The sequence below is a fragment of the Phaseolus vulgaris genome, chromosome 3 (assembly GCF_051622355.1).
Source record: "Phaseolus vulgaris cultivar YP4 chromosome 3, ASM5162235v1, whole genome shotgun sequence".
NCBI classification, from domain to species: domain Eukaryota; kingdom Viridiplantae; phylum Streptophyta; class Magnoliopsida; order Fabales; family Fabaceae; genus Phaseolus; species Phaseolus vulgaris.
This window is the reverse complement of record NC_143500.1, coordinates 20,729,956-20,745,220: the sequence shown is the minus strand read 5'-3', so window position 1 is coordinate 20,745,220 and position 15,265 is coordinate 20,729,956. Positions and strand designations below refer to the sequence as shown.

The window sequence follows — 15,265 nt, the reverse complement described above, 5'->3', positions numbered from 1 at the left end:
CTCTCAATATAAAGTAAAATATTTACTTGATCGTTGGAGAACCTTCTACAAATTTACTCTCAAATAAAATCTGAAGAAGTTAAACGCTGTAGTACGAAAACATAAAAGAGCACGACCGAGCTACCACACTTACAATAATAATTATATTCAAGATTGTATATAGATCCACTTTGTATATACAACTATATAATTCTCTTCAAGTTGAAAAGTATGCTTGCGGTCAAAGTGGGCGAAGTTGGACGGCCCAAAAGCCCATGATACACAATGGCCCATTGCCATTGCAAAAGATGGAATGAACTTATTCAATTTTAAGAAACGCGTTATTATTTTAAGAAAGAAGATTAACAAGACTATATAATAAAAAATTATCAAAATATTAATGGTTTTGAGGTTTATTTATTATTATTTGTATTTAATGAAGGAGTTTCCACAAATATATTTTTTACAATATTGTCATTATGTCTTTTTGTTTATCCGTTAATTTTTCACCTTATATATTTGAAGGAAATATTTTAATGAGTAGGGATGATTAATGTATAAAATTGTATATTGTTAACTACTTTGAATTTCGCCAGTGTTAATTTTTACACTATCAGATTAGTACATATAAATAACTAAAATACTAAATGGCAAATTTGTAAAGAAATTAAAGAGACTAAACACAAAACAATAAAAGTAAAAAAAGAAAAAGAAAAAGAAAAACAAGATTAGTGTGGTGTGGTGTACAGCTTTGTGTTTTGTTTGTTTAGTGTACCCACTGTTCCAAATTTTGTCGTATTTTAAATAATTGTAAAAATTATTTAAAGCTGGCTTTCTGAAAAGTAATTATTAACTGGTGTTTGATATTATGGAAAAAAAAGGAGTGGAAGAGAGAGTGAGAGTGAGCTGGCGACTGGGTGTCGCGAACATGAATAATTTAATATGTGAAGAAAAAAAGAGATAAAAGGAATGTCGAAAAAGAAGAGTAAAGCGCGTCACAGTCACGTGTCTCCACAACCGACACTCCCTGCACACACAGAGAAGGACTCACTGCAAATCTATTTCTTCGTTCACAACATAACATTGCATTACGTTGTTAGATTAGGGATTGGTATCCAAAATGAGTATGTACGGTAGGGATCCGTGGGGAGGGCCGTTGGAGATCCACGCCACGGACTCCGCCACAGACGACGAGCGCAGCCGCAATCTCCAGGAGTTGGACCGGCCGGCCTTAGACGAGACTCAACAGAGCTGGCTCCTGGGAGCTGGAGAACAGAAAAAGAAGAAGAAGAAATACGTTGATCTGGGATGCATCATCGTCAGCCGCAAAATCTTCATCTGGACACTTGGCACTCTCGCCGTCTCCGCTGTCCTCGCCGGTTTAATCACTCTCATCGTCAAAACCGTCCCCCGCCACCACCACAAGCCATCCCCTCCCGATAACTACACTCTTGCCCTCCACAAAGCCCTCCTCTTCTTCAACGCCCAAAAATGTAACTACTCATTTCACCATTTTTATTTGTTTATCACAATTCTAATTTAGTCCATTCGTTGATTTGGTTCCTTGTTTTGTGCGTAGCGGGAAAGCTTCCGAGACATAACAACGTTTCATGGAGAGGGAATTCGTGCATGGACGATGGGAAGAAGTCTGAAGGTACGTCGGGTGTGATCAAGGATCTGATAGGCGGTTACTACGACGCCGGCGACGCTATCAAGTTCCACTTTCCCAAGGCCTTCGCCATGACCATGCTCAGTTGGAGCGTCATCGAGTACAGCGCCAAGTACGAGGCTGCCGGAGAGTTGGCTCACGTCAAGGAGGTCATCAAGTGGGGAACCGATTACTTTCTCAAGACCTTCAACAACACCGCCGACACCATTAATTTAATCGCCGCACAGGTTGGCTCCGGCGCCACCTCCGGCGGGAGCACCACTCCCAACGACCACTACTGCTGGATGAGACCCGAGGACATCGATTACCCCCGCCCCGTAACGACGTGCAGTAGCTGCTCCGATCTCGCCGCGGAGATGGCGGCGGCCTTGGCGGCAGCCTCGATTGTGTTCAAGGACAACAGGGCGTATTCGCAGAAGCTGGTTCACGGGGCCACCACGCTGTACGGCTTTTCGAGGAAGCAGAGAAGGAGGTACAGTGCGGGTGGCTCCGAGGCTTCTGTGTTCTACAATTCGACTAGCTATTGGGATGAGTTTGTTTGGGGAGGGGCTTGGATGTACTTTGCCACTGGGAATTCGTCTTACCTGAAGCTGGCTACTACTCCAGGCCTTGCCAAACATGCTGGCGCCTTCTGGGGAGGGCCGGACTATGGTGTCCTCAGCTGGGACAACAAGCTTACTGGCGCTCAGGTAATTCCTTTTTTCTTCTCCCTTCGTTTTTCCACATATCTGCCACCTGATTAAGCTATTTGGTGTTTTGATCAATCTCACTTTATTGACTGCATCACATTGTTTTGTTTTTCTTTTTGTTCTGGGTTCATTACTTCAATTTTTACTCAACACATCTAAGGTCAGTTTCAATTGTCAGCTTCTGTGTTCAGTTCCAATCAAGCAGCTATACCACCGAAATCTTCTCATATGCACTTTTATCTTTTAGATTGGTTTTCTTATGTACCTTGCTAAAAAACGTATGTGACATGTTGATTCTAGTGGGAAAGCTCAATTCATTTTACCTTTATTCTCTTCTCGTACAACCATAACTTTTTTAGTGAAAAAGTTTATGCAAACAGCTTTCAAGTATTACTGCATCGTCAAGAAATTCATAGTTTTTATTCACAATGGTTTTCAACTAAAAAATTTAGCCATTCTCATTAATTGTTAACTTTAGAATGTTCCCTTGCTTTCAACACCTCTTGTTTAATTTGATCATGCTGTAGGTCGTAGTCATGTGAACCATTTGATTGACTGCTTCGTTCTGAATTTATAAGAAAGTCAGTTCTGGATATATGTTTAGTGGAAGGGAAGTAACTTAATGTTTTGTCTTGTATTTAGGTTCTTCTGAGTCGATTGAGGTTGTTCCTGAGTCCTGGTTATCCGTATGAAGAAATTTTAAGGACATTTCACAATCAGACAGGCATAATCATGTGCTCCTACCTGCCAATGTTCACCAGCTTTAATAGAACAAAGGGTAAATAATTCTCGGACTCTCAACCTTTTTTCTGCGCAACAGGTTTTCCAACTAATGTTCTAATGAGAATAATGATGTCTTATTCACCAGGTGGCTTGATTCAATTAAACCATGGAAGGCCTCAGCCTCTCCAATATGTTGTCAATGCAGCATTTTTGGCTGCCCTTTACAGTGATTATCTCGATGCTGCTGATACTCCTGGATGGTACTGCGGACCCAATTTCTTTTCAACTGATGTTCTTCGAGATTTTGCAAAGACCCAGGTGTGTGCTATTATACTCTTTTAAGTTGTGCATAATGGAAGCTAATATCAAGTGTCTGGGCTAATTTTTTTTCCTTTTCCCTTCTCTGGGTGATTTTCTAGATTGATTACATTCTTGGAAAGAACCCTCGGAAAATGAGCTATATTGTAGGTTTTGGTAATCATTATCCAAAACATGTTCACCATAGAGCGGCATCTATACCAAAGAACAAGATTAAGTACAACTGTAAAGGAGGATGGAAATGGAGGGACACATCGAAGCCAAACCCCCATACAATTGTTGGAGCTATGGTTGCTGGCCCTGATAAGCACGATGGTTTCCATGATGTCCGAACCAACTATAACTACACAGAGCCAACTCTTGCAGGCAATGCAGGTTTAGTAGCTGCGCTTGTGGCGTTGTCGGGTGATAAAAGCTCAGGAATAGACAAAAACACTCTTTTCTCTGCTGTTCCCCCAATGTTTCCGACTCCGCCACCACCTCCTGCACCATGGAAACCATGAGGTGTTCTGTCATTCATTGTCCTGTATCCGCCAAGTACCACAGGTGACTTCAGTGTATTGATGATTTTGAAGATGGAGGTAGATTAAAGCCAAGGGCGCGCATGGAAAAGTGGAAGTAGTGCAACTAGGCCTAGTGAATCTTGTTTGTTTAGGAACAATCTTTCGTTTCAAGATTAGCTTTAAAATGATAGTAGTACTTGAGAGTGTCTTTTGTTTGCTTTTTTTTGTGATATACGTAGTATGTATGTATCAAATCTTGAATTCTTTAAACGTGAAAACGAATATAATGTAAGGAACACGCCGATCTAATGTCTTACAGTTACCTTACTCAACTTTCTGTTCTCTTTACAAGTTTGAGAACCCTTTTTTTTCAATTTTGCAAAAGGTCGTTAAGTTGTTGCACATGTTGTGCTTACTCTAAATGTTGGTATAATCATTTGCTACATTTCCAACGAAATAAGTGTGTATGAAATTGCTTTTGAGGTTGAGAGCAATTCTTTTAGACTTGCACGTGCACTTGCCAATTCAAATAAAACAAAAACCATTATATTAAACACGGAGGCGGCGTCAAGTTGCATTTCGTTGCTGAATGATGTGCTGATTTTCATATTCCAACTTTAAACTTGCTGAATGTTCTTTCCTGAACTCACCCGAAAGAATAAATCAATAAAATAGTTTGTTTTGAAATAATGTAGTTCCGCAATATTTCATGATAATTTTTGCCGTGAGGGGACCATATAATCGAATCAGGTGCCAAATGCTAAGGACCGATCCTCATGTCTAGTCTAGAACTGTGGGACATCATTTCCTTTTCATGCGGAAGTTCTGGAAATCATTGTCTGACACATGTTCCCCATGTCTATATAGGTGCATATACCTAAAGAAATACAATTGATGAATATGGCATTACCATTAACACTACTGGGCTTCCTACTGTCAGTGGCAGAGCAGGAGTGTCATACCAAGGTTCCAACCCACCGATATAGTGCTTACACGCATTTAAATAAACGACCAACACATTTGTATGACAGCATAAGATGGTGATTGAGACTGTCTCGTGCATCAGTCAGTAAGCACCCAAACAGAACAACATAAGGTCAGTTCAAAACAGGTCACAAATTTACATCTGCATGAACCGTAGTCCCAATTTGAAACTCAGACTTATTGCACAATACAATTCAATCAGTCCTTCTCAACTATGATTTCATATTAATTGCCTTAAGTAATTAATTCTCATTGAACTAATAATTTACTATTGATTACTTATTTTATATAATTGCAGTTTTATACTCTCCTCACTCTTTTTAAACTCAATTATCAAAGTTGAATTTGGATTTTTACTTTAATAACGTTATTTAATTCATTATAAAACCAAAAGACACAAAAGGGAAATATATAATAATTTATAAATGTAATCCAAAAGCAACATGTAAATAAACGAGTCACGAAAATTTCGACCAACTAAGCTGTTTAGGCCTTTCAAGGGGGAAGCTTTTCCATCTCAAAACACCCGTTCTCAGAGACAGAGGTAACTTCCTCATTCAACCCGGTCATTTTGAGTTCATTGAGCGTTCTCTTTGCATAAACAGTGAAGGCAATAGTGGTAACTATTGCAATTATGAAAGAAATAATGTTGTATACGATTTCCACAGTAGTCAAGTGGTGCTTCCCGTACTGTGCGTCAGCCAACGTTTTTAATAACCGACCGCTGACCAAAAAAAAATTAAGATGTTAGTGTGGGGTAAAGAATTATAAAGAAAACACGTTCTAAGTTGAGTCACATCTTTCTTTATCCATCAAAGTCATACTTGATCATCAATTCTCATTTTAATACGTGGGGTGCTAAAGCACACCCTGGTAATCGTGATAAGGAAAAAAAGTTTGACTCAGTGAGGGCATTTGTCTGAACATCTAACAGAACTCAAAAAAACTTGAAAAGGTTTCACTCACTACTTTGCCTTCCAACCATATAAGGATGGAGGAAATGAGAAGTGTCTTTGCAATTACAATATATTTACAATTCCCTTTCTTTCTAATATTTCCCTTTTTCCCCTTTCATTCATTTTTTTTCAGGGGTAGGGTAAGAACTCATTAGGCCAATGAAGGACCCTAAATAGAAAGACAATCAAACCTGTAAATATAGATGAAAGCTTCTGGTACCATTCCAGCTACGGATCCACTTAAGTAGGGCCAAAACCTCATATTTGTGACCACCACAGCATAATTGAATATAGTATAGGGAAAAGGAGAAACCCTAAAGAGTGCAACGACTTGAAATTGACGAAACCAGTTCCCCTCCCCAGCAAGCCTAATCATTGCAGCATTGTGGGGCCATCTCTTTAACCAGCGCTGGAGAATATAGAGGCAGCAAAAAAAGACAAAAGGAAACACCTAGTCAGAAAAGATACAGCACAAAATTTAAGAAGATTGTTGATCGTATAAGAAATAAAATGACTTACATGAATGCGATCACGGAACATTAGCCCAATTAGGTAAGGCAGGACCATCCCAATGGTTGTTCCAACGATTATTATAATGAAGCCAAGGCCATAACCAAAAATCATCCCAGTCAGCCACATGGAGGGGCCAGAGGGGATTAAGAATACTGGGAAGAAAGCCAGAGAAGCAACAAGTACCAGGGCAAGAACTGGACGGCCAAACGCAGTTGCTTCCCATTCCATGATTGGGTAAAGAACCTGCATATCAAAATTAAAATGATAAAGCATCAAAAAATTAATTTAATCAAATATTCCAAGCATCCATACGGAATGCATGCCATTCCACATGACCTGAAATGTAGAGTCTAAGCTTGTTTTTGGAAGTAGCAAAGATGTAATTATTATAATGCGCTTTTTTAATATCATACTCAGAAGTACCCTTAAAATGACAGCAGACTTAGGAAGTGAAAATGAAAACAGAAAGTGTGAAAAAAAGAATTTCCTACTGAGTTGAGGGAAAAGAGTCCATCTTATTTTGTTGTATTGAATTTCATCCATGTCATGAATCGCACATTTCCTTCAACACATTTACCAAAAATATGGTAACTTTTCGTTTGTAAAGCATAATTTACATCAAGTGGGAGGAGAGCATGGAACTAGCAGCATAATTCTTAGACTATCTTATATTGTAGACCATCTAATAGTTCAAGAGGGTGGTATAAAATCATCTATCTTTCTTTTCAGTTTTATGTCTTCGGAGCATATGGTGGTATCAAACATTCTACCCTACATTAGACCTTAAACTAGTGACTCTGCCCTGTTGATGTTTCAAGCATAGATTGAAGTTTGTGAACATTTCAATTGAACCACGTGATTTTTCTGTGTTTTCTTTGTTACTCATCTTTGTAAACCGTCTAACTCTTGTGAGTTTCTCTGTTATTGTTGTTATTTGTTTGTGTTTGGTAGATGGTCTAGTGGGTTTGTTTGAGTTATTTCTACAACAATAACTGAAGTAACATATCATTCATATATAATTTCTACAATAATATATTTCATTTAAAAAACTTATAAGAACATTGATGGTGACACGGGTTTGCCTCAATATCAACGAATGCATATTAGCCAAATAACTTCAGTACCAGTTCATTCGAACAGGAAATGCAACTGTAGTACAAGTAAAAGTAAGAGGAAATACCTTTTCAAAAAAGGGTGGCACTCCCCATCTGATAAGAATAAAAGCAAGAATCACAATGACAACACACCATAAAAAGGATTTAATCCACCACCAGAAAGACTTAAATCTTGATTCTGCTCGAGGCAGCAAGATTTCAGCTTCAACAGCCCTTGGTTCTTCAGATATGACCAGTCTAACATATTCACTAGTCCCCGTCACATGAGAGCCCGAGTCTGCATGTTTTTCAAATACCTCTGATGATTTTTGTGTCATCACTGAGATGCCGGCCGGCTATAACAGCAGAACAAAAATCAGAACACAAGCATCAAACTGAGTGTTGCTTCAAGATTCAAAGTGCATATATGATTCTACACTAAGTAATTAAATTACGCAAGAACAGTCAATAAATAACTATATATAAAAAAAAGAGAGACACCAGGGATTCTTTACCAATTGCAGGCAAGTAGCATTTCCAATGCAAGACAATAAAGCCAACTTAGTAAAATAACCCAAAAAGAGATACAAAACACCAAGAAGATGTAATGATTTCAGAGATCAGGTAGGGTGCTCTGTTCGAATAAATCCAAGTCAAACAGAAAGAAAAAAAAAATAGTTGGACTACAGGAGTTATTGCATGAGTAAAATAATTTCAATCTTACGGGTGGAATAAATTTCCTTCAAACATAATAAAGCTTATGGTTGATGAACAAAAAGTGAATGCAGACAGAAATATTGGTAGGTTTATAATGCATTTCAATCAGAGATATCTGTAATCCTATGTCTTTGATAAAACTCTCAAATTTATACACTTTAAGAAACTGCAGCCCTTGCTAAGTGCTCCCAAAAACACTTTGTTTGAACTTCTAAATTTCCAAAATCCACTCAATTTCTTAAGCAAAAATAAATTAAATAAAAAAATTCTGCCGTTGAAGTGCAAAAAATATAAATACAACCTAAAAATAATATAGCACCTAGATGGAACCTAGCTTCTAATTCTCCCAGCAATTGATTGAGTAGCCTTGGTATACAAACGAAAATCGACAATGGGAAATGGAAGGATAATATTATATACAGAAGAGTTGAAATTGGTGAATTGATGAAAGAAACATAAGTATTTTGGAGGAATACCCAATTGAAAAACAAAGAAAAGATATCAAAGCACTTTTTGTAACAAGTGAGACAAAGAAACGAACCTTGGAGGAAGGAGTTGAGCTCTGGCAATTATGGAACACAACGAACACAACAGAGCAAAACAGAAGTGAATGATTGAGGTTGGGCTGGGTGGGATTCTGAGAAAGATGGAAACGTCCCACTCACGCTACCACGCTCATTAACCAACTAACTTCAACTCAGAAACCCCTTTTGCCCTTACCTTTCCCTTTACAAAGGTTTCCTTGTCACACTTCACCAACCATACAAACGCACCACAACACAAACTTCTCTTCTCTTTTCTATTTCTTCATTCACAAATATAATCCATTGCAATTTGCATTCACTTTTTCCTCTTAATCCATTTAGTTCTTTAATTTTCTACAAGTTCAAACAATTTTAATTCATTATTAATATAATATCAAATTGCTAACATAATTAATGTCAATTACTTATATATTAATTGTAAGGTTTAACAAAAAACATACAGTTACTTTAATTGCATCTCCACATTTTCTAATAATAATTGGATTATGTATTAATAGTGGATAAAGTCACAAACTAAATAATCAAGTATTTAATTCAAAATCTATAAAGGTCAAAATAACACATTTAAAGATTATAGGATGAAAGTGGTTTTAATACAAATATAATGAAAACTTTTCTAGTCTTTATTTTTTTTTTTCACTCTTAATAAGGTCTTCAAACAAATCTCTCAATTTTTAAATGTACAACTTTGGAACAATTTTTCTTTAAATTAACAATAAATTGTTAACAAATAAATATTGATGGTTTTAACTTATGCATAATTCAATTTACAACTAACACTTAACAATAATATATTAAATTTAGAAATGATAAAATGGTTAATCTCACTGGTTTGGATTTGCCAAAAATGGATGGAAACATGATAGTCCCCCACCAATGGAAAAGACGTTGGAAAGCTACCCACCCTTCCCGCGGGTGAGTTAGGAGACTAACCAACCAAAAACTATAAAAGAAAAATGAGAAAAAAGATATATTATTTACTTTATAAAACTAAATTAACACTAAAAAAAAATTCAGTTAAGTTAATATAATCTTGTGAATTAATTTAATCAAATGAGGTTTAACTTTATTAAGTAGTTCTTTTAATTTTTGGTAAGTTGAAAGATTTATTCTAAAATCTCAATAAAATAACAGATATTTTTTTTAACCTTAGTTAAATTTCAAAGATTTATTTTAAAACCTTAACAAATAATAGAAGTTTTTTTTAACCTTTATTATATTAAAAAAATTTATTCTAAAATTTCATCAAAATAACTGAAGTTTTTTATTTTAGTTAATTTTAAACATTTTTTTTTTAAAATCTCAACAAAATAATAGATTTTTTTAAACTTCATTTAAGTTCCTAAAACTTTAACAAAATACTCCAAACTTTCTCAACCTTCAATAAATAAATAAATAATATAATTTTAATTTACTTTTTTATTTTTTTCTCTCTTACTTTCCCCGTTTTTTTCTTCTTTTATCACTAAAATTTTATTTAAAAAAATTATCTATAAAAAATTAATATAACTGATCCTGCCTGTTGATCAAAACGCTGGAGCTTTGCCTCGTCCAACTTGGATCGACGTATGCGCCGCGTTTGCCTCCGTCCTTCGCCGCGATCCACCTCAAGAACCTGCAAAAGACGAAATGGCGCCGCTGCGGCCGATCGCACTCCAACGCCCAAGTCAGTGACTGAACCACCAATTACTAAGAGTAACACTCAAGAACTCTAAGGAACCGTGAACCAGTTCTCTCTCAGTATACTCAAGAACTCGCAAGCGTAAAGAAGACAATCTGAACGTGCGTACCTCAGAAGTTCGTTGGGAAACTCTTATATACCTGGACACTTTCTCTCTCCTGGCAGTTACACATCTGGACACGTGGCTCGCATCCAGCTGTACACGTGCCATCATCTGGAGCCTCCTTGACTTGGGCGCTACTTCTGACTCTCCTTTGGCTAAGTTACTTATGCATGATACTACTCAGTGCATAGTTGTCTTGGAGCGCGATCTCTACTGGATTGGCGAGTTAGGGTGCCTTCGTACACACCTTCCCTGTGGTCTCGCCAGCCGCCTTCATGATCTGCACCACCTGTTTCACCGTGTATGCTCAAGCAAGCTGTTCCCCGACCTCATCCTCTGGCCAGCTGGGAAATGTCTATCTGCCTTCATCTCCGGCGATGTCCTTGTTTTGGCGATCTCTAATCACTTGGTCGCCTGGGTTGACATCTGGCGACTTCATCTTTAACCCGGTGACCGCCGGTTCTGGTGTGCTGGAGATCGGAGCACGCCATCTTAATAACTGGCGACTACACGAGCCCCCCGACTTCCTTCCCTTCTGCCAGCCAGGCGTCCCATCAACACGCCTATACAATAGCTTGATGCCACGTCATCACTTCCGACTACCAAGGCGGTACAGTAACTTATTGTACCGACCAGTCCTCGAGTGTCGGTGACCACTAGTAATAATGGGTCACGTAAGCTGGGTCCCACGAGCGGCGTGGGCCAATGTCTGACAAGGCACGTGAGCCAAGGTGTCGAAGAGTGGTCAAACGCCGATCACTAGGATGTACTGATGTATCCTCGACAATATCATGAGGTCGATGAGAGATCGGACATCGGTGACTCAAACAACGGAGCTAGGCCACGAGAGGTGGATCCCATACCACACACCAGTTATCAGTTAAGGAGAAGCCTAGGTCACGAGAGTCCATTCGTGTGGTGGATGACGCGTTCAGGCGTAACACAAGTAAAGAGCCACTAGAAGAGATACAACCTGTAAGGGTTACGTTCCAGGGGTGAAGCTGCACGCATGGCACATGAGCAGCTGGGGCGCTCCCAGGACGGGTGACCCTAGAGATCAGGTGCACGAGGTAGCATCTAGGTGGTCATCCCGTCAGAGGTCGCACTCCAGTTAGGTTGCCCTAAGAATGGGTAATAGTGGCACTAGGGCCCACCCTCAGAAGGCCTATTTTGGGTAATGGAAACAGGGGAAACCCTGGACTATATAAAGGGTAATGATAAATCTAGTAAGGTACGCTATTCATTTGTGCCGCTTCACACACACACACAGATACAAAGCTTTTACGCTTAACAGTTTTGGTGTTTCCTAGCCCTAAGATTGACTTGAGCGTCGGAGTGCAAACTGATGGAGGAGGGCCCAAGCTCACCACACGATGAAAGCCAAGCCTCCAAGACTAGACGGTCTAGCCTATGATGAGGAGCGTCTAGACTCAAAAAGGAGCGTCTAGCCCATGAAGAGGAGCGTCTAGGCCATGATGAGGAGCGACTACATAAGGAGCGTCTAGGCCATGATGAGGATTCCTTCTAGACCGTCTAGCTTCACATACACATGGGTCAAAGCTACGGTTTTGGGAAGAGAAGACCTTTGTAATTGTTACATAAAGGCCCATTAGGGGTGCTTAGTAATTAGAGTAGTGTAGAAAGCATATTTGTGAACATTCTAGAAAGACCATGGAGGGGGGGGGGTGAGCATAAAAACTAGACACACCCCTCCCCATGTGCTCATTTGTGCACCCATGTGCCATGTGCACCCATGTGCTTCACATTTACATTTCATTTGGCTAGCATTAGGGTTGCATTATGGTCCTCCTTAGCCTATAAAAGGAGGAGCCTACACCTTGTATTTTCAAGTTTAATTGAGTAAGGTTATGCTGCCATTTTTGTGCACAAGCTTTACTTCTCCTAGAAATCTAGGCTCTAAACTTCAATCCTTTCACCTTCTCCCTTGAGCTGGCCGAACCACTCAAACACCATACTCATCATGCACCTACAAGGCCAACACAACTCCTAGGAGGGTCTTGATCATCTCACCCATTGCTTCCGCACCCTATTTTCTACTTTGAATCAAGAAGAACACATGAAAATGCCATCATTTGGTATCATGAGCTTTTGGTTCTTCAAGATGAGTAGCTTGGTCTTTTAAATTTTCAGTTCTTCTTTATTTCATATTGTCATTTAAATTCCATACTTGTCTTGCTGTTTTTTTACTTTTTAAATTGTTCTTGGTGTGCTTATGGAAGATCCAACCAAAGCACAATTGTTCAATTGATCTTGAACAAATTCTGTGCAGCTTGTGATAGGATTCCTTACACCATTGAGTGGCTGTTTTCTTTTAGGAATTTGAGTCCTTATTGCTTTCTTAATTTTGCTTCATTTTATGCTTTGAGTCTTTATTTTCTGAATCTATAATTGTTGTGTCAAGTCATGTGAATCCATATTTGTCAACAATTCTTAGTAGTCCTATTATTGGCTTGATTGTTTCTTGCTTTTGGGTCTCTTTAAATTGTTTGAATCTGCTGTTCTTTGCTCCTTTGGTGCCTTTTTAATTTTTAGTTTGAGTTCATATTGTGTTTAGATCATACACAATTCTATTTCACAAATTTCCATTGTGTCTAAACTTTGGTATCTTGCTGTTTTTGTTTCCAGTTTTCAGATTCCCCTGTTTACACCTTCTCTGTTTTGGCTGTTTTAACCCAGAAAAATATTTCCACCCATAGGAAAATTCTGATTTTCTGGAAAATGCAAGTTTAAAGTGTTATAGAAAAGACAAAAAAAGAATTAGGTCAAAAGAAGCAACAGAAAAAAAATGATAAATCTTACAAAATCAGAGTGCAAATCTTGAGCGCTCCAGCTGGCCTAACCGAACACCAATTTTGCAAAATTTATTAAAAAAAAATGGTGCATCCGTTTTGAGTGAATCCAAAGCCAAATTTTAGATAAGATCCTGAATATTTTGCATAACAAATTTCAGAGCCAAATTCCAAAAATACAGATCAGCATAAATCGGGGAACAAACACGTTTTCTGGCCCACAACATTTTCCAGTGGTGCTGTTTTTTTATTTGGTCATCTAATCTAGTGCTTTTCTTTAGGAATTCTTTTTGTGTGCCAACTTTTATTGAGTACCTTTAATTGTTTGCTTTAATTTCTTGAATCTCTTTCTAAGTTGTCATATTATAAATCCTTTTGGTGGTACTGTTTTCTTTCAATTAAATTTGTTTCTTGCTTTTGTTCCTTGACCTCTCTTTTTGGGTGCTGGAATTTAATTTCTCCCTTGGTGCTTATGTGCATGGAATTTGACTTGGTTTAAGGTTTAGCCCTTGTGAATAGGTGCTGGAAATTGGAGAATTAAAGCCAACATTCTAAGGAGGAGACAAAGCCAAAGCCGAAACAAGCTTTCTTGAAACAAACACTACAAACACTTAGGAGATCAACAATCAAGACAACAAAGAAGTGCACTAACCAAAAGGAGGAACAACAAAGGGAGTTTTCTTATTTCCTTTGCAACTTGGTTTATTGTTAATTACCTCTTTTAATTACGTTTAGACGGTGAGTGTGTCTTCAAGGGCTCAAAGTGTCCAAGAAGCCTCACCTAGGGCCGAATAGTATAGCATTCTTGATTAGTAATTGTTACTTGTTTGTAATTGCTTTTCTTTTGCTTTCATAGCTACGTTTTGCATGTTTAATTTTGTTAATTGTTGGTGATTGTCTTTCTTTTTGCTTAGTAGTAACGCTTTGCATGCTTATTTTGTGTTAAACCGACTAGCTTTGTTAAATTAGTTAGCATACATTGTTTTCTTGCATTGAAAAAAAAATTGATTTCTCAACTTATTTGTGTTCTAAGTGTTTCACTAAGAGAAAGTCTTGTGTGAAGATATTGGAGGATAGTTTTTGGCAAGGAAAAGGCTTGGTATTTAAGTAGTCCTTTGTGACTCACCTCCCTTACTTGGAAAACTACATTCTTTAACTTTCCTAAACTTTCTCAAAGTAAAACACCTATATACACAAAGCTTTAGCCATGTCTTCTTCTTCTCATTCTACAAAGTCTATTGGAAGTGAATTAAAATCTTTAAAAACTCTTTTGAAAGAAGTTTCACAAACTGTGCAATCAATTGCATATAGACAATTGGAGAGTGAGACTAAACTTAATGTTTTGACTAAAGCAAAGGATGAGAAGTCTCACATTCTAAAAAAATTACCTTCTCATGCATATATCTCTAAAGATCATGATTCTTTTGGAGAGGGAAACATTAGAGTAAAATGATTATTATCAAGCACCCCCTAGAAGACATAGAGGAGATAGAAAAGAACAAGAAAACCCAAGAGAGGTTAGGGTAGACCAACCCCATTTCCATGGAAAAGAAAATATAGAAGCTTGCCTAGATTGGGAAATGAGGGTAGAAAAATTGTTTGCTTCCCATAAAGAAAGAAAGGAAAGAAAAATACAAAAGAAGAGAGGGGAAGTCGAAAGGGAAGCTAAAGAAAAAGAAGAAAAAGAAAAGCATGAGAAGACCCTTGAAGAACAAAAGGCGTGGGAGAAGAGTGTTCCTTCCCACAAGGTCATTCAACAAGACCAAAGATTTAAAAATACCTTTGAAAATATGTGTCTTGTTGAACAACCTCAAAGCCTTACCTTTTGTAATGGAACACTTGCAAGCCTAAGTGAAAAAGAAGAGTCTTTAAAAGAAGCTTGCATAGATAAAAATGAAATAGATTATTTCTCATATGTGCTAGGATATCACCAAGTGAATGTCAAGTTTTTTATAAGCATCTACAAAAACAATTTTTTATG

The 15,265-nt window shown here is 37.9% G+C and overlaps 1 protein-coding gene and 1 non-coding gene across 2 annotated transcripts; one reads left to right on the top strand and one right to left on the bottom strand.

The window, feature by feature from the left end:
* Nucleotides 1-823: 823 nt before the first annotated feature.
* Nucleotides 824-4,213, top strand: LOC137806834 (endoglucanase 25). Its single transcript, XM_068607134.2, has 5 exons — nucleotides 824-1,472; nucleotides 1,559-2,337; nucleotides 2,980-3,115; nucleotides 3,206-3,378; nucleotides 3,480-4,213. Exons 1-5 carry the CDS (start codon nucleotides 1,100-1,102, stop codon nucleotides 3,879-3,881), a joined length of 1,863 nt encoding a protein of 620 aa, XP_068463235.1. The 5' UTR covers nucleotides 824-1,099; the 3' UTR covers nucleotides 3,882-4,213.
* Nucleotides 4,214-5,215: 1,002 nt separating this feature from the next.
* Nucleotides 5,216-8,575, bottom strand: LOC137806836 (uncharacterized). Its single transcript, XR_016519518.1, has 5 exons — nucleotides 8,447-8,575; nucleotides 7,515-7,784; nucleotides 6,341-6,577; nucleotides 6,013-6,230; nucleotides 5,216-5,589 (listed from the first exon to the last, which is right to left on the bottom strand). It is a non-coding gene; the product is annotated as an uncharacterized LOC137806836 (transcript).
* Nucleotides 8,576-15,265: the final 6,690 nt, after the last annotated feature.

Coding starts and splice junctions, on each gene's coding strand:
- LOC137806834 (XM_068607134.2), top strand. CDS start 1,100: ATGAGTATGTACGGTAGGGATCCGTGGGGAGGGCCGTTGGAGATCCAC. Junction 1,473..1,558: donor CTTCTTCAACGCCCAAAAAT/GTAACTACTCAT, acceptor TTTTGTGCGTAG/CGGGAAAGCTTCCGAGACAT. Junction 2,338..2,979: donor ACAAGCTTACTGGCGCTCAG/GTAATTCCTTTT, acceptor TCTTGTATTTAG/GTTCTTCTGAGTCGATTGAG.